The sequence below is a fragment of the Alternaria novae-zelandiae genome (assembly GCF_023758075.1).
Source record: "Alternaria novae-zelandiae strain BMP 2774 chromosome Unknown scaffold_36, whole genome shotgun sequence".
Lineage (NCBI taxonomy): Eukaryota > Fungi > Ascomycota > Dothideomycetes > Pleosporales > Pleosporaceae > Alternaria > Alternaria novae-zelandiae.
The window spans coordinates 22,851-47,698 of NW_026056996.1; the positions used below are offsets into that span (position 1 = coordinate 22,851).

Below are 24,848 nucleotides of genomic sequence, written 5' to 3' on the forward strand. Positions count from 1 at the left end.
ACAAGCTTGTGAGAAAGTGTGGTTGTCTGCTTGTGGTTGGGATGTCAGTGGCTGGTGGAGCGCACCGGAGCTACGACTCAGGTAATTGGCGAGGCTGGGATGCGTTGGCGCCTCACCGCCGATAGGTGGGCAGGGTGCATCCTGGAGCGCGCCGTTACTGCGACGATGAGGCTCGTTTGGCTAGTAGACAGGGCTAAGATGGTATGGTTCATTAGTATTTGGGTGTTTGGGGCTTTAGAAGAAGGGACTGCCAAACGTCATGGCGGCATGCATGTTCCGCTGATTCCGAGCTCTCATCTGCAGGGGCTTGTCGACCTCCATCCACCATGTCCACCCACCGCAGCCATCGACGCGTCTACTACCTGGTCAGCATAAGAGTTACCTGGTATTCGAGCCGAATGTCCAGCACGACTTCGAGACGGAGCATAGGTAATACTCAAATCAGCACGCTCGCCTTCTGGTCAGGCTACTTGAATTCAACGCGGTGTCATTGAACAGACGACACAACGAACACAGACGCCGGTAGCACGGCCAATTCCATTGTACATATATTCAGATGATGCATAACGCGAGGGGAGATCTCCGTCAATGGCCACCGACCGCTTGCCACAGCCAGTCGGATGGCTAGCCTACTCCTTTTTCAACCCACCAAGATAGTGTTGCAGCGCGTATCGCGCGGACCTCCGTTTCCTCAGCCCGTCGTACCAACTGGTCATCTTATACAAACGACCCTGTTGTACCACCTGAGTCTGTCGAGCAGCACGACTCTTCCACACCGATCAAGCCTGCAGACCCTTGCGGGCTTTGCGCTCGCTCATGCGCTGATTCTCCAGCATGGCCACCCAGATGAAGCAAGGCACAAAAGCACAAGTCCCCATCAACACCATGATTTTCTGCGCGTCGCCAAACGCGTGTACCACGGCCTGACGCTCTGGACTACCCCATGGCAGTGACAACTGCGTAGTGATATCACCATAGATCTTTGGAGCCAGGTGCTTCGATTCTTCAGGAAGGTATTCGACGAGCCTCTTGGGTACGATTTGAGCCCATAGAGTGCCGCTAACAGACTGGCCGATCGCACCACCAACAGCCGTGACGAGGTTGAGAAGCGCGATAGCAACAGCGACTTGGTCGTGTGGTACAGCCATCATGATAGCAACTTGCTCCACGTTGTAGAGCATAGCGCTCGCCATGGCGCCGAGTACCTCCACCAGGATCAGGATTGCTATCGGGGAGTCGGGTGTGCGGAGATAGATCAACAGGCCAGTCATGAGTAGTTGAGTGGGGACGGCGATAACGGCACCCCATTTGTAGGTATCAGTGTACTTCATGGCGAAGCTGATGATGATTGCCCAGGTGCACGAAACGATGTTGAAGATGTTCGTGATATATCCGGCCTTGGAAACGGAAAGCTGGAACACGACCTGGAGGTATGAGGAGTACATCATACGGTATGAGCTAGTCCTGATGTCAGCACAGATGTCTCGCGGGTTTTGGAGGACTTACTAAAAGGCGATCCAGGAGTTGCAACCGAGCAGGCATGCCGCGATGATCGAGCGATTCTTCATGAGGTAGTATGGGAAGAGGGCATGGCTAGCGTAGTAACGTTCCCAGGCCACGAAGAGTAGGATGAGACAGATTCCGAAGCTGACCATGCATATAAACATTGGAGAGCCGAAGCCATCCTTCTGGTAGACTGCAAGAGGCCACGGAAGAAGAAGCAGCGAGAATCCACCGGTGATGAGTATGACCCCGATCACTGTGACTGTTAGCAGGGGATGGAAGTCTCACTGCATGTCGAACTTACCGTCAAACTCAGTACACCAGTGCTTGGTGCTCTGCCAGATCGTTCTGCCGCTCGGCTCGCGCGAGATGACGCCCATCTTTCTTGCTCGCCTACCCATGAGCCAGAAGACGAGCCAGAAGGATATGGAGAAGACTGGTGTCATGATAGCGAAAGATCCATAACCCCAACGCCAGGTGCTGTGGTTGAGCCAGGTTTCACCAAGCTTGGGACCAGCCTGATCATGATGATGTTATTATACGTCTAATTAGCTTTCACAAAGGAGACTTACGAAGGTATTGACCACGTAGGGGAATCCAGTGAACGCCATCCAGATCAAACGGTTCTGCATAAGCGCGGTATCGGCGATGAAGATGTTGAAGATGTAATCGACGCCGTTCATGCCGGTCCAGTAGATGACTTGCGCAGCGCAAAAGGTCTGGACGTTTTGGCAAAGAGCCATGAGAATGAGCGCTACAAGGACACCAGTCAGCACTGACAATGTACACTAAAGAGTCGAGATGAGCTTCTTCCTCCTGCCCTTGAGCTTCGGATCCATGAGTCTCTTCGCAAGATGTTGGATGAACTGGAGTGAATGAACTTACAAGCTACGATGAACATCAAGCAAAGAAGAAAGCCGTGTGGTCGTCCAACGATATCGATGAATTTGGCCAGCGGAAGCTTCGATACACCTCCGACAATGTTTGCGACGATATCGGTTATAGCCGTAAGACCGTGCATCATGAAGGCCGAGGTGACGTAGGGTCGCCATGAGAAGTTGGTTTGTTGTTGAAGGGAGTTGACGAAAGAGATGAGCATGATCCTTGGAATGTAAGTATTGCTGTTTGCATCGTAGCAGTACGAAGCATCAACGGGCAGCAGATGGACTTACGCAGCATAAGCGGCAATCAGCCATTTCTTGGTCCAGACAACAGTCAAGCCCTCCATATCCGCCGGACCCTTGGCCTGCTCCGCGACACCGTCTTCGGCAGCGGGATAGGTATTCATCGAGACATTGCTGTCGTACTTGGCCGTGGTGCTCGGCGGCTTAACAGAAGAAGCATCGGCAGCGATCTCGGGGGTGTCGCAGAATTCGCGGCGCTCCGTGGGAGTCATCCCGGCCATCTTGTCGATCTGGGGTACGTATCCGCTCGCCATGGTGTACCTGCGGTCGCTGGTACTGCGCATGTTTAGTTTCTTCATCTGCGGCTGCAATTGGGGAAGCTAAGTACCTTGTCGCGGGACAAATGCGACGGAATGGCGACAGCGGCGAGTTTGGGTAAAGAGCAAACTAATTGCAATTTGCGATCGAGTGTATGGTTGTTTTGCTTGGCTGACGCGGCCGGGAAGTTCTAGAGACGCAGCGGCTTGAGGAATTGCGCACGGACAGTGAAGGTGACGGGGAGAAGAGGAGGAGAACGGAAGCGGAGGATAATGCCTCACGGTGATAAACAAAGAGTGCGGGGTAGTCGTCATTTCCGGTGAGCACATTGTCTTAATGGGGGATATGGAGACGTGTAGGGCAGGAGCGTCATACTGGAAGGTAGTCACGATGGTGGTTGAGCGCAGACATGTCACTGCATGGCCTTTGTGCAAGAGTGCGCATCTCCGTTCAGGTACTATGATGCGGGTCAGCGCTGTTGATGCCCTTACCGTAGAAGCGCTCATGTCTGAGGTTGACTTAGAAATAGACACAATGAGCTGGTATCATCGTCGTTGTTGACGTAGAGCAACGAGCCCGTTCACGACCTACGTCAACCTTGAAACCAGGGTCCATTGCACTTCGGATAAACGCGGCTCTCTTAAAGTCCTGTGGTCTACGATCTCTCTGTGAGCATACGAACTGTGTAAAGGTGACTAATAAAAGTGTTTTGACCACGCGGACATGGCGGTCCGAGAGAGTTTGACAGTGAAGTCGCTTGCAATGGTACCTCGAAAAGGATGATTCAGGTCTGCTCTAGTATAACAAACTCTTGTCTTACGCGTGGCTACATGTTGAAACAGACCAACTGTCCTCGACCTGAAAAGTATACTCTGCCATCCCATGGACTTTCATGTTTTTCATCAAACATATGTTGACAACCCCCAAGATTTGTTGAATGCGAACGCCCCTGCATCATGCTGCCAGTGCTCTCCCCTAAACGTAGCGCCAGAACTCCCAGAACCGCCTGATCAGACTCACACACTACGAGGTCTGTAGGCTGATCTGCTCAACACCTCTCGACACTTCTTCCTCAGCAGTCTTGGCTGCAGGTCCGTCTTGACCCTTCTCAGCAGCTTCAACGCCCTTATCAGCGCCGGCAGCCTTCTTCGCCTTCTTGCGCTCCTTCTCTGCCTTCTTAGCGGCCGCCTTCTTAGCCTTCTCCTCCTTGGCTTTGCGAGCCTCCTCGCCACCAAATTGCTCGCGCCACTCCTGCTCCTTCTCAGGTTTGATCTGGGTGAAGAGGTAGCCGGCCGTGCCGATCTTGTGGCCGACGGGGAGTGATTGCGCCTCCCACTTGTCGGGAATGATGAGGAACTTGGCATTCAGCTGAGAGAGGATGGCGGCTGTCGTATCGGGCCTGTATTATGGTTAGCTATGGATTCCATACTCCGATGTCGCTTATGCTGCTCGACCAATTGCGCAATCATATGATGAGACAGATTCAAGACTTACATGTATGGTTCGATCAAACTGGCAAGAAGGTGGATCTGGCTCAAAGCGAGCCCAACGACAGCGGCGCAACGATCTGGCTGTTCTGTAGCCAGCTTGTTGTCAAGTCGGTTGTCTTGCAGCAGCAAGTTACCCAAGCTCGAGACATGGAGCGCGGTCGCGAGTGCGGCACGAATCTTTACATCCTCCAGCTCGGTGATGTACGTCTTCAGCAGATCGTTGACCTTCTTCTTGTGCTCGGTGAAGTACTCATCGTCGTACTTGGTCCAGTCAGGTACGACCGAATCGTAGATCTTGGCGTTGTTAACGAATTTGATCACGCGGTTGATGAAGTTGCCTAGGTTCTTCAGCAGCTCGTTGTTGTTTGCGGCAATGAAGCCGTCCCACTCGAATTCGGTATCTCCAGTTTCCGGCCGATGTGAGAGAAGGTAGTAGCGCCACACGTCAGATGGAATGCCGGTCTCCTTGGCGTTGTTGCCGAAGACACCAATGTTCCTTGACTTTGAGAACTTGCCCTTCTCGTAGTTCAGGTATTCTGTGGTTGAGATGGTGTTGAGCATAGTCCAGTTGTCCTTGGTACCGATCTGCGAGCAGGGGAAGACGACCGTGTGGAACGGCACGTTATCCTTGCCCATGAACTGGTAAAGCTTGACGTGCTCCGGGTTGTGCCACCATTGCTTCCAGTCTTCGGTGTAGGTTGCTGTAATGGACACGTAGCCTATGCAAGCGTCGAACCATACGTACATGACTTTGTCCTCGTAGCCCTGATACCGGTCAGCTGTTATTCGTCGTGTTCAAAAGTGCGTCGTACCTCGAGCGGCACCGCAGTTCCCCACTTCAGATCACGAGTGATACCACGCGGCCTTAGGCCCTCCTTCAACCACGATGAAGTGATGTGAACACCATTGGAGCTCCAGTTACCCTCCTTGCTCGCCTTCTTGAACCATTCTTCTTCTGCTGGCTGCAGCTTGTCGAGGCAGAGGTACACGTGCTTGGTTTCGCGGGGAACTGGCGTGGCGCCATCGAGCTTGCAACGCGGGTTCTTCAACTCTAGAGGGTCGAGAAGATGTCCACACTTGTCACACTGGTCTCCACGCGCGTCTTCGTATGCGCACAACGGACATGTGCCCTCGACGAATCGGTCCGCAAGGAAGCTCTTGTGTGTCTCGCAGTATGGCTGTGTTGTGGTCTGTTCCTCCAGGTATCCATTTTTGTATAGTTTTGTGAAGATGTCTTGCGCGATGTCGGTCTGCTGCTGTGTGGGTGTGCGTCCGAAGTGGTCAAAGCTGATATTGAACCACTTGTAGACCTCGCTGTGCAGCGCGTAGTACTTGTCGCATAGTTCCTTTGGCGTACACTTCTCTTCTATTGCCTTTGTCTCCGTTGCTGTGCCGTATTCGTCTGTTCCGCAAACGTACAGTGTGTTGTAACCTCGGGCGCGTGAGAAACGTGCGAAGACATCGGCGGAGAGTACGGAGCCGACGATGTTACCCAGATGCGGGACATTGTTCACGTAAGGAAGCGCGCTGGTGATGAGCACGTTCCGCTCGCCCTCGACGGGCAGGATCTTCTTGGTTGTGTCAGTCATGGAAGGTTGTAAGCTGTATTGAGTCAGCTTGTTGCAGTGAATGGGGGAATGACGATGTAGCTCTTACTATGGTGTATCGGGATATGTAATTGAAGGCGAAGGGGATGGGAGGAAAGTGAGCGTGCAATGGGAGTATATGCAGCTTCACGTTTCTTTGGTCGAGTAGCTGAGTCAAACGCGAATGACTGCACGCACGACGGATGTGTGGTAGCTGCCCCGCCTAAACTTACCCCACCAGCCAATGACGCCACAGGTGGCTGAACCCTGACTTTGATCTTTGCAGCAGCGAGGACATATCGCGTTCTGAACATTTGGAGGTTGAATCCAGAAAGATTGCCTCGACACTCTGCTAAGCCCTCAATCACTTTTTGTTCTGCAGTGCATCAAGAGTCGCCTTTTGGGAAATAAAAATAAAACTTCATCGACCCGATAAAATATTGGATAGAGTCATAACTCAAAGACTTAAACTATCACACCGTGAAAGGGAGAAGACTACACCAACTAAGCCCTCACCCGACTGGACTGCTTCGAATTATCTTGAAGATGGCATCCCAACCCACCAACCCACCAACCACCCGGACCCCCTCACCAGACCCCTTCGACGCCCTCCTAACCCTAGAAGACACCCTCTACACCACCGCCTACAACCTCGGCGCCACCTCCGGCGCCCACGCCGGCCGAATCGAAGGACGAATCTTCGGTTTGGAAAAAGGCTTCGAAAAGTTCGCATCTCTGGGAGAACTCCACGGACGGAGTGTAGTCTGGGGATCACGGTTACCCGGGCTCACATCTAATTCTACTTCAACATCAAAGAATCAAGAGGAGCAAGGCGTTAAAGGGAGAATAGTAGGAGAGGAAGAGAAGGCACAGGAGGAAGGCAAAACACTACCACCCCTCCCCAACAACTCCCGCCTTCTCAACAACACAACACTCCTACACTCCCTAACCGACCCCCTCACCTTCGACACTGCAAACACAGAGGAGGCTGTCGCGGATTTCGACGATAGGTTCAAGCGAGCAGGCGCCAAAGCAAAAGTTATCGAACGAATCGTCGGTGAAGTCGATGGTCAGACTGCATCTGCAAAGTCACCTGATGGATCACGATCACCAGCTCGAGGAAAGACGGGGCCGGTGAGAGTAACTGGGCAGAGTAAGGCTGGTGGAGCGAAGAAGGGGGATGATAGTATAGAGGATTTTGCAGGGTCGAAGTTGTTGCGCTGAGGCGATGGTTTTGAGCATACAGCTTGTGTGTGATGACTTTGGGCGGGTCGGGCGGCGCTGAGCCCTGCCTGTCTCTGTCTCGATGGGGAGAATGGTAGATGAGGATCTGCGCTCGTATCATCTGGTATCCCGTACCTGCCTCGCTGGGTAGAGCGGACTGGGGCCTCGTACCATACCCAAGATTATGGCCTGACAACGCTACACCGGCGGAAAGAGCGAACTACCAGGCAAACGGGACAAGAACACCAAGCCATCGTACAGTCGTGCTTGCAAGAATGATGGAAAAGCACTAGGCTTCAAATTACTCCGCTATCCTAGAAGGGGACCCGGGCACAACCCAAGGTCTTAGCTCAACCACTACACCGTTGCTATGACATACGAGATGAAGAAAGATAATAAGAATCCATCGTAACTAAAAGGATATTGAGAAAGGTGTCAAATCGAAAGTGTGCCGCAAAGTCTCCTCCTCTCCCTTTTCGTGCTAGATGATGCACTGGTATCAAAAACATGTCGCAAATGCCCCCCCTTGCGATTGACGCACACCTAAACCACCTCCGCTCAGATAGCATCGATCATAGGGACAGGCCTTTCCATGCGTGGCTCCATACGCGGTGGTGGAGGGCCGTTGGGCTTGCCCCCGCTACTATCGACGCGGTTATGATTCGGGAACTCCTAGTACCCGTTCATGGTCATGCGCTGGCTGTTCCTGCTGAGCTCGCGGTCGGCAGAGGGTGAGATGGGGCGCGAGGAGTGGCCCTGGTGAGAGCTCTCCTTGAGGGCAAGCAGCTGCTTGGCGCGGAACGACTCGTAGTGGATTTGTGCGGTCGTCTCGATCAGGTCTTGCAGGTGGGTGCGGGTGAGGAAGTTGCGGAGGTAGACGAATTCGCAGTGGTTCTCGTCCTCGACTGTGGGGTGTTAGTGGAGCTCGCGTGGAGGAGCGTTTGAGATGGCCTACCGTTGATGATACCCCACTTGTTCTGGCGACCACGGACGTTCCTGCCGTTGACAACAACGGTCCTCTCAGAGCCGACGACGGCAAAGGGAAGGAGTTCCTAGTGGAAGTTAGCAGACGTCCTATCGCACCTCGAGATGTCCCTCACCTTAATGGCCTGCTTTGCCTGGACTTCCTCGTTGTCATCCTCTTCGTTGTCGTAGGGGTACATGCGCAGGTTGTGGAACTGGAACTCCTCCTTTATCCTGTGCTTGAACTCGGCACGCTCCTCCAGGGTCAAGCTGTCGCTCTTGGCAATGACAGGCACGACGTTGACAAACTCGCTCAGCTTCTTGAGGACGACAATGTCGATGGGCTTGAGGGCGTGGCCAGAGGGCTGGATGAAGAACAGGCAGCAGTGGATGCGCGTGTCCTGGAGGTAGCGCTCACGCTGGGCGGTCAGCTCCTTGCGGAGGTAGGCGCTGTGCTGGTCCTTGATGTACTTGACGATGGGGTCCCAGCAGCGCTCGTTGTTGATCAGGTCGCCGTAGCCGGGCGTGTCGACGATGTTGAGGCGCAGACGCACGCCGTTTTCCTCGATGATGTGTGAGACGGGGTGGATGTTGGTGGTGCTGCGGACCTCCTCGTCGGGCTGGAAGCGGCCCTTGGAGTCCATGAGGTGCGAGGCGAAGAGCGTGTTGATCAGTGTCGACTTGCCGAGACCAGTCTGTCCTGTACACCGTCAATACCAATGAAACACGTAATAGAAAGATCAAGGGATGTCATACCAACGCAGATGACATTGAACTGGAAGCCCCGCTTGACCGACTTGCGCTCAATCTGCTTGGTGATGCTGTCGAAACCGACATAGCTGTCCGGGAAGATGGGCTGCGACTGGTTCTGGTTGTATGCAGCAGCCATTGTGGATGATGGGAGCCTCGGGGCGCGGACTGGGGGTGATGGAGGTGGGTGGGTGAATGGGAATTAGGTTGGGGAGAGGAGGGTCGGGGGTGTCGTCGTAATAGAGTAAATAGTCAGGGTCGCTGCGCTGGCGACTTTCTCGTGGAGATGCAGGCGCGTGAAAGGGGGCAGCTAGGAAGCGAAAGCGCGCTAGTGGGAGGGCGGTAAGGCGCGACCTGCAAGCTCGGACTGGGGTCACGACATTTTACAACACCATCACCGGCATCGCCATTTCGCGGCCCTACGTAATCCCGCCACAGCCAGTCGCCCGTCGCAGCCATGGCACTCACCCGCCCGCTCCCTCCGCTGTGGCAGACCCTGCTACCGGGTCTCAATGGCCCAATGCGGCCCATCCTCAATACGCCTTGCCTGCAACGCCTATCACAACCCTTCGGCGCAATCAACACACCATTCGGCGCACTCGCGATACCATCACTGTCACTTCCCTCAATACCGTCACTATCCGATATCTGGGACGGCATACTCAATGCGGTGCCCAAGAAGAAGACGTCATACCGCAAGAAGCGCCAACGGTTCATGGCGGGCAAGGGACTGAAGGACATCACATCGCTGAACACATGTTCCGGGTGTGGAAGAGTCAAGCGCCTGCACATCCTATGTCCCTACTGCGTGGATGGTAAGACATCCTTTCCCCACATCAAAAGGACTATCCGCTAACAAACACCGCAGCCATCAAGACCACCATCTTCGGCCAGCTCAACTGGGCCATCCGCCGACCGACCGACAAGCAAGCGAAGGTGATGAAGAGGGAAAAGCGCGAAGAGGCGCAGCGGATGCGGACGTTAGAGCCCGACCAAAGGAAGGCGAAGGAGGAGGCAATAATGAAGCACACGGGCTGGAAGAGATGATGCGGGGTGGAGGAAGTTGTAGAGACGTACACAGGCTAAAAGAGATGGTGCGGGAAAGATGAACGACCCGTGAACGAGAGCAATTGGCATGTAGTCTGGATGACTGTATCTGTAGCGCATATACCGGCGCGGCTTGGGCGTTGGGATACTTGTACATGAAAGATGTAACAACATAACGGACGGAGGACTACGATATACACCACAGGCAAATGTACACTGGATCAAGCAATTCAAGGTGTCTTCAGCACCCGATTCTGTTGCACCAAAGTGTTCTATGATTACCCCAATCCATCCATTACCTCTTCTCGTTAGCACCCATAGGCGGCGAACCAACCGTACTCCCCCTCCTACTCGCATCGCCCTTGCCCTCCGCCGCCTCCCTCTCCAAGAAGTCCTGCCACAGCTCCGCCAACGACTCCTTATTACTCGAGCTACTAGCCATGAGCATGGGGTCTGCGGCAGCAGCGCTCAGCGACGCCGTCGATGGCGTTCGTCTGAAGGGCGAGGAGAGAGGGATGCGGAGGCCGGTTGAGCTGGATGATGTGCCGGGGCGAGCGAGACCTGCTTGCTCTTTTTGCTCTGGGTGGGGGGTTAGTAAGAGGAAAGGTGTGAGGGTGAGGGGAGAGGGGAGGAGGGAAGGGGGGTGTACCATCTGTCCAGCCCAGCAGCGCAGAGATGAGCTGCAGCGCCTCGAATTTCTTCGGATCACTCCTGTCTATACTTAGGAAATGCAAAAAGTAGTTTGTGATGATCTGTCGATCGACGTTATCCTCCGGCCGTCCTTTTTTCAGTATCCGCAGTGCTTTCGTGAGGTGCTCGTTGAGTGTTACGGCTTCGTGTCGTAGTTTGCCAATGAGCAGGTTCTTCTCCTTGACTTCCTTCTCGAAGGGGAGGGCGCGCTCGAGATCTTTCTGTGTGGACTCGAGGGTGGCTTTGGCGGCGTTGGACGCTGATTCTGCGGCTTGGACTTGTTTCCGCAGGTCGTTGATTTGCGATTCGTAGGTCTCGACGGACTTTTTGAGCTCGGCTTTTCGTACTAGACATTGTCAGTTAGGCAAGACTATCGGCATAGGTCGGATTGTACTCACGGTTCTGTACTTCCTGCAGCGCTTTCTGCAGACCCTCAACAGCTTGATTATTAGTGTCCCTATCCCTGGCAGCGCGTTCGTACTCTTCCCGCATGGACTCCAGCTGGTCTCGCAATTCGAGGTCTTTCTCAGCGAGGTTCTCGCGCAGAGATCGCTCGTTCATGGCCAACACTTCCCAATCTTGCATGGCTTGTTTGGCATTCTCGAATTCTTCCCTCGCGTATGCTTCTCGCGAGATCAGCTCATCGCGTTCCTTGATCCAGTTCTGTTGCGACAGAGTCGACCTGCTGCGTAGTGTCTCGATCTCGGATGCCTGGGCTTCCTTTTCTTGCCGTAGCTTTGCGAGCTCCTCGGTCAGGCTGATGTTGTTCTCTTGTAGCTCGCGGGTTTGCTCCTCGAGCTCGGCGATTTGCGACTGGAACTCCTCGATTCTGGCCTGCACTGGGTCAGTACTCTGTCTGCTGCACAGTCGTGCGCGAACATACCGCATCGGCCTTTAACCGATCGCCTAGACTGGTCTTGATGGTATTGACCCTGCCCAGCAAGTTCTTGTACTGTGTCTCGAAGTGCTCCTTGCCCTCGTTGGCCTCATCCAACTCCTCCCTCAAGCTCCGCATCTCCTCCTCATGATTCGCGTGACTCTCGTCTGATGTCCCCGCGCTCTGCTTGTTCTGAACCTCCTCCAGACTCTTCCTCAGCTCCGTGACTTCCTGGCGTAGCGCATCGCGCTCCTTGGCTATCGCGTCTAGGCGTGCGCTGGCGTCTGAGGGAGGAGGCGGGGACGCGGAGATTCCTTGTTGCGAGCGTGAGCGTGCCAGTCCAAGCGCAATTGCGGACGAGATGCTGTGGTGTGGAGTACCGTTCGTCTGCAAGGTCGGCGACAGCGGCGGTTGGTCGTCGTCTACATCGTCGGCGTCTGGATCGGCTGAATGCGCGGCGGGCTTCTGCATTGACACCATTAGTACTCGTGGTTGTAGAGAGGGCTCTCGTGGACCGCATACAGCCTGCTCGGCCTCATCCTCGGCGTCTTCATCGTGATCCTCCGCGTCGCTTCTGGCGTGGTCCCCATTCACTTTGTCTGTGCCGTCCGCCTTGTTCGCAGCGGCGGCTTTCTTCTTATTCTTCTTTTTCTGCGACTTGGACAAAGTGCCTGTCGTCGCCTGTTAGCGTATAATTCTTCCGTGCTCCCACATGGGCCGCGACGTGACAGCGGAGTTTACTGGCACCTCCGAGGGCTGCAAGCTCACCTACCACTCTGCTGTATGGGGTCCGATGTGGTTGGCGCAGACATCTTGAAAGACGCGTAATGCAGTCGCTACCGCATCAAGAAGACTTGGTTTACGGGGAGAAGAGGCTCTGGGGGTTCTGGGGGAGCATTCGTGGATGTCTTGACTTGGCAATTCGTGTCCCGTTCTATGGTTTGTTTCGGCCCACGCGGTCCACGAGTGGCGTACGTCACTAGCCACATCTCACTATCGTCCCATCTTTAGACCGACGCATGCCCCTCGTAGTCATCAACACGCACTCGAAGACTTGTATACATCGTCTCGATAATAAAGGAGACAAATTCTTTGTGTGCACTGCTTCACGACTCGAGCCATCAGCGACAGCGCGCCAACCTTCGCGGGGTAGCCGAGCCCTCCGACATCTCCTGCACTCCAGCTCAAACAAGCCAAGACTAACCACGTAATCATTTCCATCCTTCAGAACATGAACTACTATCGGCCTCTGTTCTATTCGGCTATCACGATCATATATACCTCGTTCACACTTCGAGTCCTCAGACTAGGTCTTCTCCCAAGAATGATAAACCAGAAACGGGACACAAAGGCCTCGTAAGAGGGCGTATCAAGTGTTCGAGTGCTCCAAGCATCGACGTCTGGTTACGATGGGCTTCTTGCATGCGATACACATGAGTCCGTTCGCATTCCACCTGCTGGTGGATTGTGCGTACGCGTTCTTCGACTTATCCAGTTGAACCGGTTGGCCAACGGCTATGGAAGAGACATTTGTCCGTCACTCGAGGCTATCACCACCGCCATTGTCCCATTGCAGCTTGATCGATGTACTTTACGCCCTGTAACGGTTGGATACTGCAAGGCCTCCCACGGTATCACTGCGCCGTGGAATCCTACTGAGTTTGTAATCTGTTCTGGCCAATGGCAACGACCTATACCGGACACTTTTAGGAGCACGGTCGACCAAACCTCTAGAAAACTCCCCGAATTCAGTATATGAAGATGTAGATTTCTATGGACCATATTCTTACTATCATCTCTCCGCCTCGCACTGGCACATCACATACCAAAACCCCATAACAGCACTTCCATCTACATATTCAGTTCCAAACCATGACCGCCCCATCGAAGCCAAAGCAAGCGCTCGATCTCGAAGGTGCCCTCCTCCAAGAACTCCAAGGCGATGTCAGCGATTCCATTGCTCAGCAGCTCCTCGAGGAACTCCCACCATTCACTGCAACATCAGTCGTCCTTGATAACGGCTGCGGTCCCGGCGCAGTGACCATGGCGATAATGGGAAGTAACCCCCCAACAGGTCTCAAGATCCACGCCACAGACGTAAACCCCATGTTCCTCGCTCAGCGGAAAGCCAGTCTCACCGACAACCCCTCGTGGCCAGTCAAAGTCGAAACAATGGACGCTTGCAACCTCACCTTCGCAGACAATACCTTCGATTTCTCTTTCACCAACTTCGTCTTCGCAGGTCTTTTCGACGACGTCGGCGCCGCCTCGCATATCCTACGTACTTTGAAGCCAGGTGGCACAGGCGTTATTACTGGTTGGGCAGAAATGCCATGGCAAATTGCGCTTAAGAACGCGCACTACAAGACACGTGGTACGGAGGAGCCAATGGCGCCTTTTCTGAGCAAGAGTTGCTACCAGAAGGAAGAGATTGAGCGAGCCACCAGGGCGGCTGGGTGGAAGGATGTCAAATATGTGCAGAAGGAGGCGTATCTGAATCTTGGTACTGATCTTAGGCGATGGGCGTCTATTGCGTGGACCTTTTTGGGGACGCCTGTCGGTGGATGGCAGCAGCGCGATGAGAGGATGTGGGAGGAGGCGCTCGACTCTATCGTGGAAGAATTGCCTCGTAATGAGTGGTCCAAGGTTGAGGGTGGGGTGAATAAGATAAGGATGGTTGCTGATGTTGCGATTGCGAGGAAGTAGGGTTTGTGAGCAAGCGACTTGATGTGTATACTGTGTCACAATCTCGGTCTATTCGAGCAGCTACGATGTAAGAGCTTTTCTGCTTATCGGATCACGAAATTCAGACTAGATAGCTGTGGACTCCGATCGTCTATCAGATCCTGTCACTGCTTTAGGCATCAACAAGTCTATTCTTGACTAACCGTTCTACTTACCTTTGTTTTGCAAACATCGTGCTTCTGCTTGCCCTCTTGTTGTTACAATATCTATAACAGGTGGAGGGCAGAGACAGCCGATCGGTCACCGCCCGTCCAGGACGCTGTGTTGGTCAAAGCTTCCTTGAGAGCGTTTGCTCTTTTTCGCTCACCTCCAGGCGGCCATATATACTGAAGAGATAATCGCGCTAGCAAAACTTTTCAAGTTGTCTTGCCGGTAACAATCCGTCCTCTCATCTCCTCTCTTACCCGTCAACCGACTTCACCGCACTCCACTTACTTGAAATCCCCACATCTTGGTTCAACATGCGGGTGTTACTCCTCCTTCTCGTCGGTCTTTTTGCGACACTGACCTCCGCCTGCACGTTCCCTTTCAACGACAATCGTCTCACCAACAGCTCGTTAGTCGAGGACCGTGTCGCCGAACTACAAGCAAGCGGGCAGCTAGGCGGTGACGGAGGCAAGGGTTGGATGACCATCATCGGCGGCGGAGCCACGCCCAACAAGGCCGTCTGGCCTAACGACCCCAAGAACGTTAATCTGGTGTACATCCACTACTGCTTCGCAACACGTAGGGACTACCATGAGCTTCATCAGATCGGTACGTGACGCTGCTTGTTCCAGCTTGTATTGCCAGAGTTAAGATTACTGACTTTGCCTACGATAGTGAATGATGCAGCAGTTGCGTGGAAGAACAAGTTGGGCGCCCCATCTAAGAATCGACATCGATTTGATGGCTTTCGCCATTACTACGACAAAGCCAACAACATGCATCCGCGCTGCTTCATATATCAAACCAAACAATGGATGTGGAACCCACGAGTCCCCCAAGGTACCCTTGTGATCGAGTGGTCGACGGTGGGTCACAGTCGTGCGACAACAGGATACGCCGCTGAAAAATAGTAAGTCAACTAAATAAGTCGACATTTTTAATATCCGCCGCCAAATTACTAAAGACCTTTTTCTATGTTCAGCGACAACCGTCCTGGTCGCCACAGTCTCCAGATCGCCTACGATTCATCCGGATGGAACAATTGGGCCTGGGAAGTAGTCCACGAGATGGGACATGTTATTGGCTTAGAGCATGAGCATCAACGAGCTGATAGTGAGTCTTGTCTATGTGGAAATATCCCTACTTTAACTAATGGTTTCAGGGGACCAGTTTGTCAACTTCGACTGCACGAAGCTCATCGGTTACTGGGAGGCCAAGAAAAAGGTTGAGAGCGAGCCTCGGTGGAGGGGTTTCACGATCGACGAAGTGTGTAAGTCGCAATACCTGGGTACCACCAGGGACCTCAACTGGGGGGTACCTCATGAGTACTCGTTGGACATGGGCCAAAACGAGGACCGTCACGACTATGTTCCGACCAAGGGTTCCCAGTACGACCACGACTCCATCATGCAATACTATTCTGCTTCGGCCGCTGGATATCCAAACGGCGCCGTCCAAGATATGCCTCTTGTGCGCTGGAAGAACGGACGTCCTAGTGACGGCTCAGGACCTGATTCGTCGAACGCGCAGAGGATTCCACGTCCTACTAAGATCTCGGATCTAGACAAGGCTGCCATCCAGTTTCTGTACCCGTGAGAGGGGACTTCAGAAGGTTAGTACTTATTGCATCAGGATGGCGCGAGATTGACGTGCTTCTTCCTAACAAGTTGTTGTTGGTAGAGGCAGTTGTCCGCGCAGCGTTATACTACGGTCAGGTAGATGGCAAGACGTATCAACGTTCTTACAAATAGTCTCAAAAGATGATGGTTTACAATCCTTTCTGCATGTGCACATCTCCTGTGATGTCGGGGGTCGGGCGAAGGTCCCTGAAATCCTCTGACGTCGCCTGGACCCTGAGGCTAAAGTCGCCGGTTCCCCACATCGGGGCCGTTGCGGCAGGTACCACAATGACAGCACCACATCGCCGGAAACATCGTTCGGTATCCGAAAAAGAACCGTTACTACACACAGCAATACTAAGATGCAATTCGTGACGTTAAACCACAGGATCGAAGTTGCATCCAAACATAAACCTCGGTCACCCTAAACAGCATCAGTCTACCTTCGACACATCTTAATTACCAGATTACCCCCAACTCAACATCGAGAGCTCCAGACCATCTACTAGCTATGGCGGCTGTTTCGGTTGCACTTAATCTCGACTTATCGAGCCTCAACGTTAGCACTGGAAACGACGATACCAACGTTTCTAGCGACTTCTCCTACGGCTTTTCGCACGCGAACGGCACCAATGGTGACAATGCCAAACCCCTCCCAATCGTAGTCGCAGGAGGCGGTTGCGTCGGGCTGTTTCTAGCTCTCCTCCTCGCACAGTCCGACATGCCCAACAAGGTGGTCGTCATCGAACCGCAGCAACCAGATCCCATGTCGACGCGCGCAATGGCACATCAACCGCCGACATATCCCATCTTATCCAAAGTCGAAGGCTTACTACCGGAACTGGTGAAGACAGGAAGTCTGAGCTCAGGCCTATGTTTCCGAACGAGCATCCAAAACGGCAGCAAAGTGATTGCAGAAAAAACATTCGACAACTCAGGCGAAGGCATGAAAGGAAAGGGACAACTCCTACTACCACAAGGAAAATTCCAACAAATCCTCATGAAGCGCCTAGCCGCTCTGGGTGACGAAAAAGCAGAAGTACGCCTCGGAACCAGCGTCACCTCCTTCAAATCAACCCCCAGCAGCGTAACCGTGCAAATCACCCCCGAAGCCACCTCAACCCAACTCGGCGACGAAACGCTCGAAGCCGCCTACCTAATCGACGCATCCGGCGCCCACTCCACCATCCGCAAAGACCTCTCCATCACCCTCGAAGGCGAAACCCTCGACGCGCAACTCGTAGCCACAGACCTGCATTTCGACTTCCACGCCCACGGCTTCCACGACGCGAACTTCATCATGGATCCGCTGAACTACGGTCTCATCGGCCGTATCAACCACGCCGACGCCACCGCGGATGGGAAACCCGCTTTATGGCGCGTGAGTTACGGGGTCCCGATTGGGGTGTCTGAGGAGGAGATTATGAGGACGCTGGATGAGAAGTTGGGGGTTATGATGCCGAATGGAGGAAGGGATGGGCGGGGGGAGAAAGCGTATGAAGTTGTGAGGGTGGCGCCGTATAAAGCGCAGCAGAGGCTTGTTCCGTCGTTGTATCATCATGACGAGCGTGTTTGTCTTGTGGGGGATGCGGCGCATTTGACGAATCCGTATGCGGGACTTGGGCTGGCGTCTGGGATGGCGGATGCGTCGTCGCTGTCTGAGGTTCTCGTTCGGGTTCTTACTGGGAAGGCGGCGGATGGTGAGAGGTTGTTGAATGCTTGGTCGGCGGCGAGAAGGGAGAGCTTTTTGAATGTTGTGGATCAGCCTTCGAGGATGGCGTATAAGCGGGTTAAGGCTGATGTCAGCAGTGATGAGAAGATACAGGAGATGATGAGCAAAGATCCGCTCGTGGGTGCGCTGAAGAAGGGTATGCCTGTTCAGCCGCCGAGTTTGGAGACGAAGGGCGAGGAGTTGGAGGGGTGGTGATGGCGAGGATTTTGATCATGCGTCCTTATGGGTTTGTTGTAGATCTTCTCTTGCCAACATGGCCATCAATTCATTATACATTAGACCCCGCAGAAGACGAGTTGCTCAAAGAATCATTCCCCAGCATACCATCCACCCAATCGACTAATCCCCGTAGGCAGCACATCATCTTCAACCACCGACTCCGTAAGCTGCCCCCACAGATCCATCTCACCATCCCAAACCTGCCCTACCACAGCAGGATAATCCTTCGGCGGAACAGGCGGCCTCTCATCCACCTTCATCATCACAGTCGCCCTCTTCATCTTCGCATAAGCCAACCCCGCCACAGCCACCACATCCTGCTCCTCCGTAAAATACTCCAGGTAATCCTGAAGCTGAGGCGTAAGATTACTCTCCGGATACCCCTCGACGCGTCCAGTAGTCGTCCGGTTCCATCCAAACTCGGTAAGATTGGGCAGTGCGCGAACTAATCGCATCCACTCATGATATACCCCCGGCCGTTGGAGTAGAGAGTAGATAACATTAGTATGTTTCCACTCCCTCACCCCCTTCCCCTCTTCCCCCATATGCCGCCCAACATGATCGCACCTCTCCCCCCACTCGTTACTAAAATGAACGCAAACCCCACAGCCCCAGCCCGTCCTTGTCATACGCCGTCGTCTCGCAGACAGCGCATGAACTTTCTTATCACGACCAATTTCGGCGCAGGATGTGCATCGGTGAGCCGTAGCGTGGTGTTTCGTGTAGTCTTTGGCGAGGAAATAGATGTGATCGCAGAGGTCACAGGCGTACATTTCGGGTCGCTCTTGGTAGGTTTCTTCGTGGCGCTTCCAGTCTGCTTTTGAGATGAAGGGGCGGGTGCAGATGGTGCAGAAGTAGGCGTGGGGTTTGGGACAGAGGCGGGATTGTTTGTGTGCGGAGACGCAGGTTTTGAAGTAGTCTTTTGATTGTGGGGTGGGTTTCTTGGGAGACTTGCCCTTGGTGGATCGTTGGCAGGGCTCTTCTGCTGGAGTGGCGGGATGTAGAGGCGGGGAGGTGGGACCGTGACACAGGAGATGTTCAGCCATGGAAAAGTGTTGATTCCGCGACATGTCGGACGTGTTTGAATAGCCTGATATGGACGATGACATTGAGTCTCGGAGAGGGGTCTGCGAGAAGCTGCTGTTCCCCGACGATCGATAGCTGGACATTGCCGACGAGAAGCTCGAAGCGGAGAGGTGTTGCGGTGAAACGAAGGGCTGGCGTACGGTGTTTGCGGTTGGCCATTGTCGAGGAAGATGTTGTAGAGCCTCTTTTTTCGGGTCAGTCAAAGTACTGCTATGGTGCACTGGGAGTGATCTTCACATACCGATAGGGCTTTGTTGGTACTTGTTGGCAATGCTGGGCTGATCCTCCACGTAGCCCCATGCTGAAAACGCAGTGTCGAAGGTTTCGTTACCAAAATCATCAGTCGTATCGTATGTATACAGCGAGCCAGCGCTTGAATGTTCGTAACCGCTCATCATGCAGAAGAGAGAAGGATGTACAAGAAAGAAATGTATTCAAGGCGCGCTGCGCTAGTAGTTGAACAACGTCGTCCTGACCAAAACACCAACATGCCTCCATCGCCGGCTATATACCCCAACCACATTCTCAGCCTCAGCTGCAGCGACCAGAAACGCGGCTAGCGTTGTGGAGGAGGCGTAGTTCACCTGAAACGCGGCGAACGCTGATGGCAGCCGTTTCATGGCCTGTCCGTGTTTCGAAACAACAGGCATCTAGAATGAGGGGTCGCGACGATTGGATCGAAAGTTCTAGTCGTGCAGAGGCGTGCAAATCTGTGTTCCCAAGGCTGTTGACCGGTTGCGATGAAAATATGCGACTGCGAGGGCGAGTGGTTGAAGCGAAAGGCTGAAACGGTGACGGGCGAATAGGCGATGGTTTGCCAAGGAAGCGGGACCAGAAGCTATCCAAAATGTCCGACCGTATTTATAAGTTGCTGCAGCCCGAGATGCTGACGTGCTTGTTCCCGAGGTACTTTGAGCTCCAAGAATACGCTGGTAGTGGCCAGGGTACTTCATCCGGTAAGCCTGGGTGAGTGTGCGAACCCTTTGTGACCTCGACGACCCATCTTCCTATCCACCTCCACCACCTACAAACGTGACAGTCGTCTCCTCGCCCACCTCACAGCCCACCGCCGTCTTGCTCCATGGCCTCGGATACCTCCTCGCCTCGCTGTCGAGTCGCCATCAACACGTTGGGGTTCAACGTGATCCTCAAAGCTGTTTCGTACCGCTGCCTTTGCAGCCCAAAAGTCGTTCATCTCGCTGCCTATGCAGCCTAGTCGTCGTCGTCGTTATCCTCCTCCTCCTCCTCCTCCTCCTCCTCCTCCTCACTGGAGCTTGTTTCAACAGGCGTGTGGCTCACGCTGTGGGAAATATCCCAAAAATGGTTCCATTTCTTCTTGATGTGCTCTTTGAGCACCGCTGCCTTGCACAGGAACTTCTTCCTGCTGTCGTCTAGCCACTTTCTGAAGGCCATTTGGGTTGGATAGTGGGATTGTTGTTGTGTTGTGGGTATGGTGTGTATGGTGGTGGTGGTGGTGATGGTGAGAGTTTGCCAAACGGAGCTGAAATAGCAAGCCATGGCTGTAGCTGGCCAATTTCCAATACAAGGTGACTGTAGATGCCATGTGGGCTTTAGTAAGCTTGGGCCTTTGGAGACTTGCAAACCTATGAGCTGAAATGCCTCAATTGTTGTGCTGGTTTGGTGATTTGGCGCTAGTGCGGCGAACTGGGAGCCCCCCAATGCTCGGACATAGTCAACACCAGATTCACAAATGCACTGCACCCACAACCTTCCCTGTCGATACTCACGTCGTTCTACCGCTACTGGAAGACACATATCCAGCTGATGTGGTCCCCTGGGACCGTTCTACCGCTGTGCTAGACGCCGCAGAAGCTCGTGATGAGCTCCAGGCCTACTTCATACGGGGCTCTCTACGTTGAAGCTGACATTGACAACCTCCTGGCGCTCCCAGGAAACACGGTCTCTTATATTCTCGTTCCATACATGCAACTGCTAGCGCTCCTTGTGGCGGCGGGCCGGGGTCGTGGGCCGCTCCAAGGCCGCTCTCTGCGTCGAGTTTGGCATCGGCGACCTCCTGGCGCTCCCGAGCATCACGGCTTCTGATGTCCTAGTTCCATACATGCAGCTGCTAGCGTTCCTTGCGGAGGCCGACGAGGCTCGGGGACCGCCTCAAGGCCGCTTTCTCCGCCGCCGAAGGCCCAGCTGCAGCCCACAGTAAGACCCCCAGCCAACACGATGAAGACACTCACCTTACCCCCATTGACTACAGACAGACTCGATGTCGCAAGCAGCCTCGCAGTTTGGAATTACCCCGCGGTGGAGAACCAACTGCCCACAATCTTCGAGACCTCCGGCCGTCTCCCCGAACCACGAACCTCGCAGCTCCGATTGAGACCACGAAGCCGGACAGGCAGCGCGACAAGGCCCACATCCATACCTACCATCACACTGTAGAGCCCTCGAGCCTTACTAGATCGCACCGGCGACGGGGTTGAGGGGCTGCCTCGAGGCGCGGAGAGCTCTTCCATCGAGGACAAAGAATCGACACGGACAAAGAGCACCGCGACCGCCCCTACGACGACGGGAGACTTACTGCTACAAGTGGCATCGTATGGATCCGCCTCGGCGATGCATATTACTGCTCCGCTGGTGACTACCTCGTACCTGGCGGCGTTGGTGCTACCAGCCGCACACCTTTACCGATGCATCCGCGAAAGCAACGGCTTCGCGAAGAGCCAAAGCCATACAGGCAAGCTTGCCTCTTGATGTGCACGATGGCAACCTCATTCGAAGGCATCACTCACCTGATGGCAACACTTACTATGAAGACAGACAGCTTCAGCGAACCGTCGCATGTCCTCAAGCACACAGCGCCGCGTCCGACAAGACAAAGCCTCACATGACGAGACTGCTCTGCTATACCTGTGGCCGGGATACTTCACATCTTACGGATTTGCGCGACGACAGAACCGCGACGACGAACAGCCATAGCGACGAACAACTCTTCATACATCCAGACGGACCACGATGCTGCTTCGCACCACAACATGCGGGCATGGACTGCGATACAAGGGGCGCAACATATCGGGCTCGCGACGTGGACGGCTCCTCAGCGACGGAAAGATGAATGCTTGCGCAATGGAAGCACAATAGGCAGTCAAGAGTTGGGTTCATATCTGCTCTTTCATACGGGTGTATATTCTCCAGGTTCCAGGAAGCGACCCAGTGGAGTATCCAGGGTTATGGTACCAATACTGGCCAACTCTTACAACTTTGGTGGTCATCCCGACTCTTCAGTCAACGCATGAGCCGTCTTGTCAGGCCAGATTGTGAACGTCAAGCTTCAACGCCTGAATAGTTCAGGTACAGGCAAGAGCTGCCTCAGTCGCTTCGCCGCAGTCACGACTCGATCGTCCTGGCTGTGTTCGCTCATCATCACGAAGTTCATTGAGGTCCAAACATTCTGCAACTTCATGCCGACTAGCGCAGCTTGAAGTCTTATTCGACTGTCTCGCGGAAGGCTGGAGTCCTCAAAATCCAAGCTCTTGATAACACCATGATGCACTTTCATCTGGAGGCCGATGTCGTCCTTGGGGTCGAGCACGAGGCTAAAGGCTGGTGTTTGCGACCACATCCAATCATCAGTCTATGGACGTTAGCATCGACAGCGAGAAGATTGAGGACTAAGGAAGTACCTGTAGCTCGTCGTAGCCCTTCTGGATATCGGGAATGTTCAAGTGCTCTTCGCCGACAGTTTGCACGATGCTTGGAGCTCCCAGCTCAGCATACATGGACGCAAACTCCTCTTGCAGACGTTCTTGGAATATCGACACGTCAAGGCCGATGTTGGACACAGGCGAGCTGACACTCTCGACACCCTGGGCTTGTATGACGCTCTTCGCGGGAGATCGCAAGTAGTGGGGTATGATGTGCAGGTTCGGCGAACTCAGCAGCGTCGTCGCATGGTGCAAGGCGCGTTGGCGTGTCAGCTTGTATGCTGAGCCGGAGACCTTCAGCGGCCGTGGTCCGCCTTCGTCGGTCGTGTAGGGCGTGCGATGCGTGTCCTGAGGGTCGGCCGTGTGCCTCTCGCGCCCTTGGTCGAGAACGATGTCGTGTCGCTCGTTGACTCTGGCGCGCTCGATGCCCAGCTTGCGCAAGGCGCGAACGACCATCTCGGCATGCAAGTCGCGTGTGAAGTCGCCGCGGGGACATGTGATGCTCCAATTGAGGTTGCCCTCATCATGGAAGACAGTCCCTCCACCGGAGCGGCGGCGTACAAGGTCGACGGTACCGATGCCCGGCGGCTCGCTGTCTTTGGCGTCGTGGGCCCCGCGGGCGGCGTTGAGGATGTCCAGGTTGACCTCCGTCCACGGGTTCTGGTTTCGCCCAATGACGACGCACGGCCTGTTCACATAGAGAAACAGAACAGTGCTGTCGGCGGGGCTCTTGCGCAGGATGTGGTCTTCGATGGAGAGGTTGAGGTACGGGTCGCTGCTGCGGGACACGTAGCTCTGCAGCTTGTTGGCGGGGTCGGCGAGCTTCTCCGTAAAGGACGAGTACGTTCGGACCGTCTGCAGTGTCGTATATCGTACCGCAGAGCTTCTCCGAAAGCTACGACGGAGGGCGTCTTGTCGTCCGGGAAGGAGCAGACCGTTCGGGGCAATCACGGTCCAGCCTGTCGAAAGCGTGCGGAAGCTGCGAGGAGCCGCATACGGATTGCGACTCGTGCATTCATGTCGTGAGCAGACGCGCTGAGCATGCGATATGTTCAGACCCCTCGATGGCGCCATGACGTTTGGGTCGATGTTGGTGTTGTGGACATGAAGTTGGCGAGGCCTTGAAGCCGCCAAAGGCCCCACGGCATGCCCGAACTAGCAAGCACTGCCGAATGGCCCCGTTCTTCCCAACGTCAAACCTCAAGGCTGCGATGGCAGTCTCTGCTACCACCACCTCCTGGGTGTCTGCAAGGCCTACGTATCCTTCCTGCATCGCTTTCGTCATCGATGCGGAGGGTATTCACTGCTTGGCATCTGATCTCGCGCATTTTGCCCCTGATGCCCCCGCATCGCGGGCTTGACACGGCTTCCTTGAATGTCGTTCATGGCCACATCATCTCCTGCATTGAGGATGGCATAGCTTCTGCAGCTCCTGCATACTGACCTTCATCTTGTCCGGATCCCTGGCTTCTATGGTGCGCTGCCATACGTTGGATTATTTCTTTCATTCCTACGTCTTTCGTGAATGTTTTCCTTCGTCACTTCCAGCACGATGCTACTCCTTATCCATGTCACCTTTCCATTCTATATGTTCATCTCAAGTCTCGTCTCCTTTTCGATCCGACTTGTTAAGGCACCGCACTCTTCGACGGTCGTTGTCACCACGGTACCGCCCCCGCTCTGGATCGCGCCCTCACCACAAGGGCCCACACCACCATCACCGCCAGCTTCACCAAGGCGATACTCAACACCATGATCATATCGATTTTCCCCAAAGTCTGATCTTCTTCTCGGGGATGCAAGTATCCTCGACCGGAGATATAAAGGGACTTGGTGTCGTATTCTTCCATCAAGTCATCCAGATCAAATAGCCCGGCGGTCAATCGCACTCTCACCTCAAGAGGGATACAAAAGCTAACGAGTTCGAATAGTATCACTACCTGCGATCCTTTCTTGCTTTATTCCTTTTCCTGCGATTTCCTGCGGCCGCTATAGGGCTTATTCATTTCCTTAGAAAATTACAAAACCCTATCTGGCTCGCCTCGGCGGCT

General features: G+C 54.1%; 9 protein-coding genes across 9 annotated transcripts; 4 read left to right on the forward strand and 5 right to left on the reverse strand.

The window, feature by feature from the left end:
- Positions 1-779: 779 nt before the first annotated feature.
- J4E88_010584 (uncharacterized protein) lies at positions 780-2,986 on the reverse strand (the record flags this gene model as incomplete). The annotated part of the gene is made up of 6 exons (XM_049404175.1): positions 780-1,458; positions 1,507-1,759; positions 1,808-2,021; positions 2,076-2,257; positions 2,389-2,606; positions 2,676-2,986. 6 exons carry the CDS (start codon positions 2,984-2,986, stop codon positions 780-782), a joined length of 1,857 nt encoding a protein of 618 aa, XP_049250017.1.
- A 982-nt stretch (positions 2,987-3,968) lies between these two features.
- On the reverse strand, positions 3,969-6,024 carry RAR1 (putative methionine--tRNA ligase, cytoplasmic protein rar1; the record flags this gene model as incomplete). The annotated part of the gene is made up of 3 exons (XM_049404176.1): positions 3,969-4,344; positions 4,440-5,200; positions 5,248-6,024. 3 exons carry the CDS (start codon positions 6,022-6,024, stop codon positions 3,969-3,971), a joined length of 1,914 nt encoding a protein of 637 aa, XP_049250018.1.
- A 1,893-nt stretch (positions 6,025-7,917) lies between these two features.
- SPN2 (Septin Spn2) lies at positions 7,918-9,097 on the reverse strand (the record flags this gene model as incomplete). The annotated part of the gene is made up of 4 exons (XM_049404177.1): positions 7,918-8,150; positions 8,201-8,297; positions 8,346-8,908; positions 8,965-9,097. 4 exons carry the CDS (start codon positions 9,095-9,097, stop codon positions 7,918-7,920), a joined length of 1,026 nt encoding a protein of 341 aa, XP_049250019.1.
- Positions 9,098-9,415: 318 nt separating this feature from the next.
- J4E88_010587 (uncharacterized protein) lies at positions 9,416-10,005 on the forward strand (the record flags this gene model as incomplete). Its single annotated transcript, XM_049404178.1, has 2 exons — positions 9,416-9,773; positions 9,827-10,005. 2 exons carry the CDS (start codon positions 9,416-9,418, stop codon positions 10,003-10,005), a joined length of 537 nt encoding a protein of 178 aa, XP_049250020.1.
- Positions 10,006-10,300: 295 nt separating this feature from the next.
- On the reverse strand, positions 10,301-12,384 carry J4E88_010588 (uncharacterized protein; the record flags this gene model as incomplete). Its single annotated transcript, XM_049404179.1, has 5 exons — positions 10,301-10,584; positions 10,655-11,041; positions 11,094-11,529; positions 11,579-12,243; positions 12,345-12,384. The coding sequence occupies 5 exons, from the start codon at positions 12,382-12,384 to the stop codon at positions 10,301-10,303; spliced, it is 1,812 nt and encodes a 603-aa protein (XP_049250021.1).
- Positions 12,385-13,444: 1,060 nt separating this feature from the next.
- Positions 13,445-14,278, forward strand: J4E88_010589 (uncharacterized protein; the record flags this gene model as incomplete). Its single annotated transcript, XM_049404180.1, has 1 exon — positions 13,445-14,278. The coding sequence occupies one exon, from the start codon at positions 13,445-13,447 to the stop codon at positions 14,276-14,278; it is 834 nt and encodes a 277-aa protein (XP_049250022.1).
- Positions 14,279-14,778: 500 nt separating this feature from the next.
- On the forward strand, positions 14,779-16,060 carry J4E88_010590 (uncharacterized protein; the record flags this gene model as incomplete). Its single annotated transcript, XM_049404181.1, has 2 exons — positions 14,779-15,073; positions 15,627-16,060. 2 exons carry the CDS (start codon positions 14,779-14,781, stop codon positions 16,058-16,060), a joined length of 729 nt encoding a protein of 242 aa, XP_049250023.1.
- A 534-nt stretch (positions 16,061-16,594) lies between these two features.
- Positions 16,595-18,010, forward strand: J4E88_010591 (uncharacterized protein; the record flags this gene model as incomplete). The annotated part of the gene is made up of 1 exon (XM_049404182.1): positions 16,595-18,010. One exon carries the CDS (start codon positions 16,595-16,597, stop codon positions 18,008-18,010), a length of 1,416 nt encoding a protein of 471 aa, XP_049250024.1.
- Positions 18,011-22,424: 4,414 nt separating this feature from the next.
- Positions 22,425-23,871, reverse strand: J4E88_010592 (uncharacterized protein; the record flags this gene model as incomplete). Its single annotated transcript, XM_049404183.1, has 2 exons — positions 22,425-22,727; positions 22,777-23,871. The coding sequence occupies 2 exons, from the start codon at positions 23,869-23,871 to the stop codon at positions 22,425-22,427; spliced, it is 1,398 nt and encodes a 465-aa protein (XP_049250025.1).
- Positions 23,872-24,848: the final 977 nt, after the last annotated feature.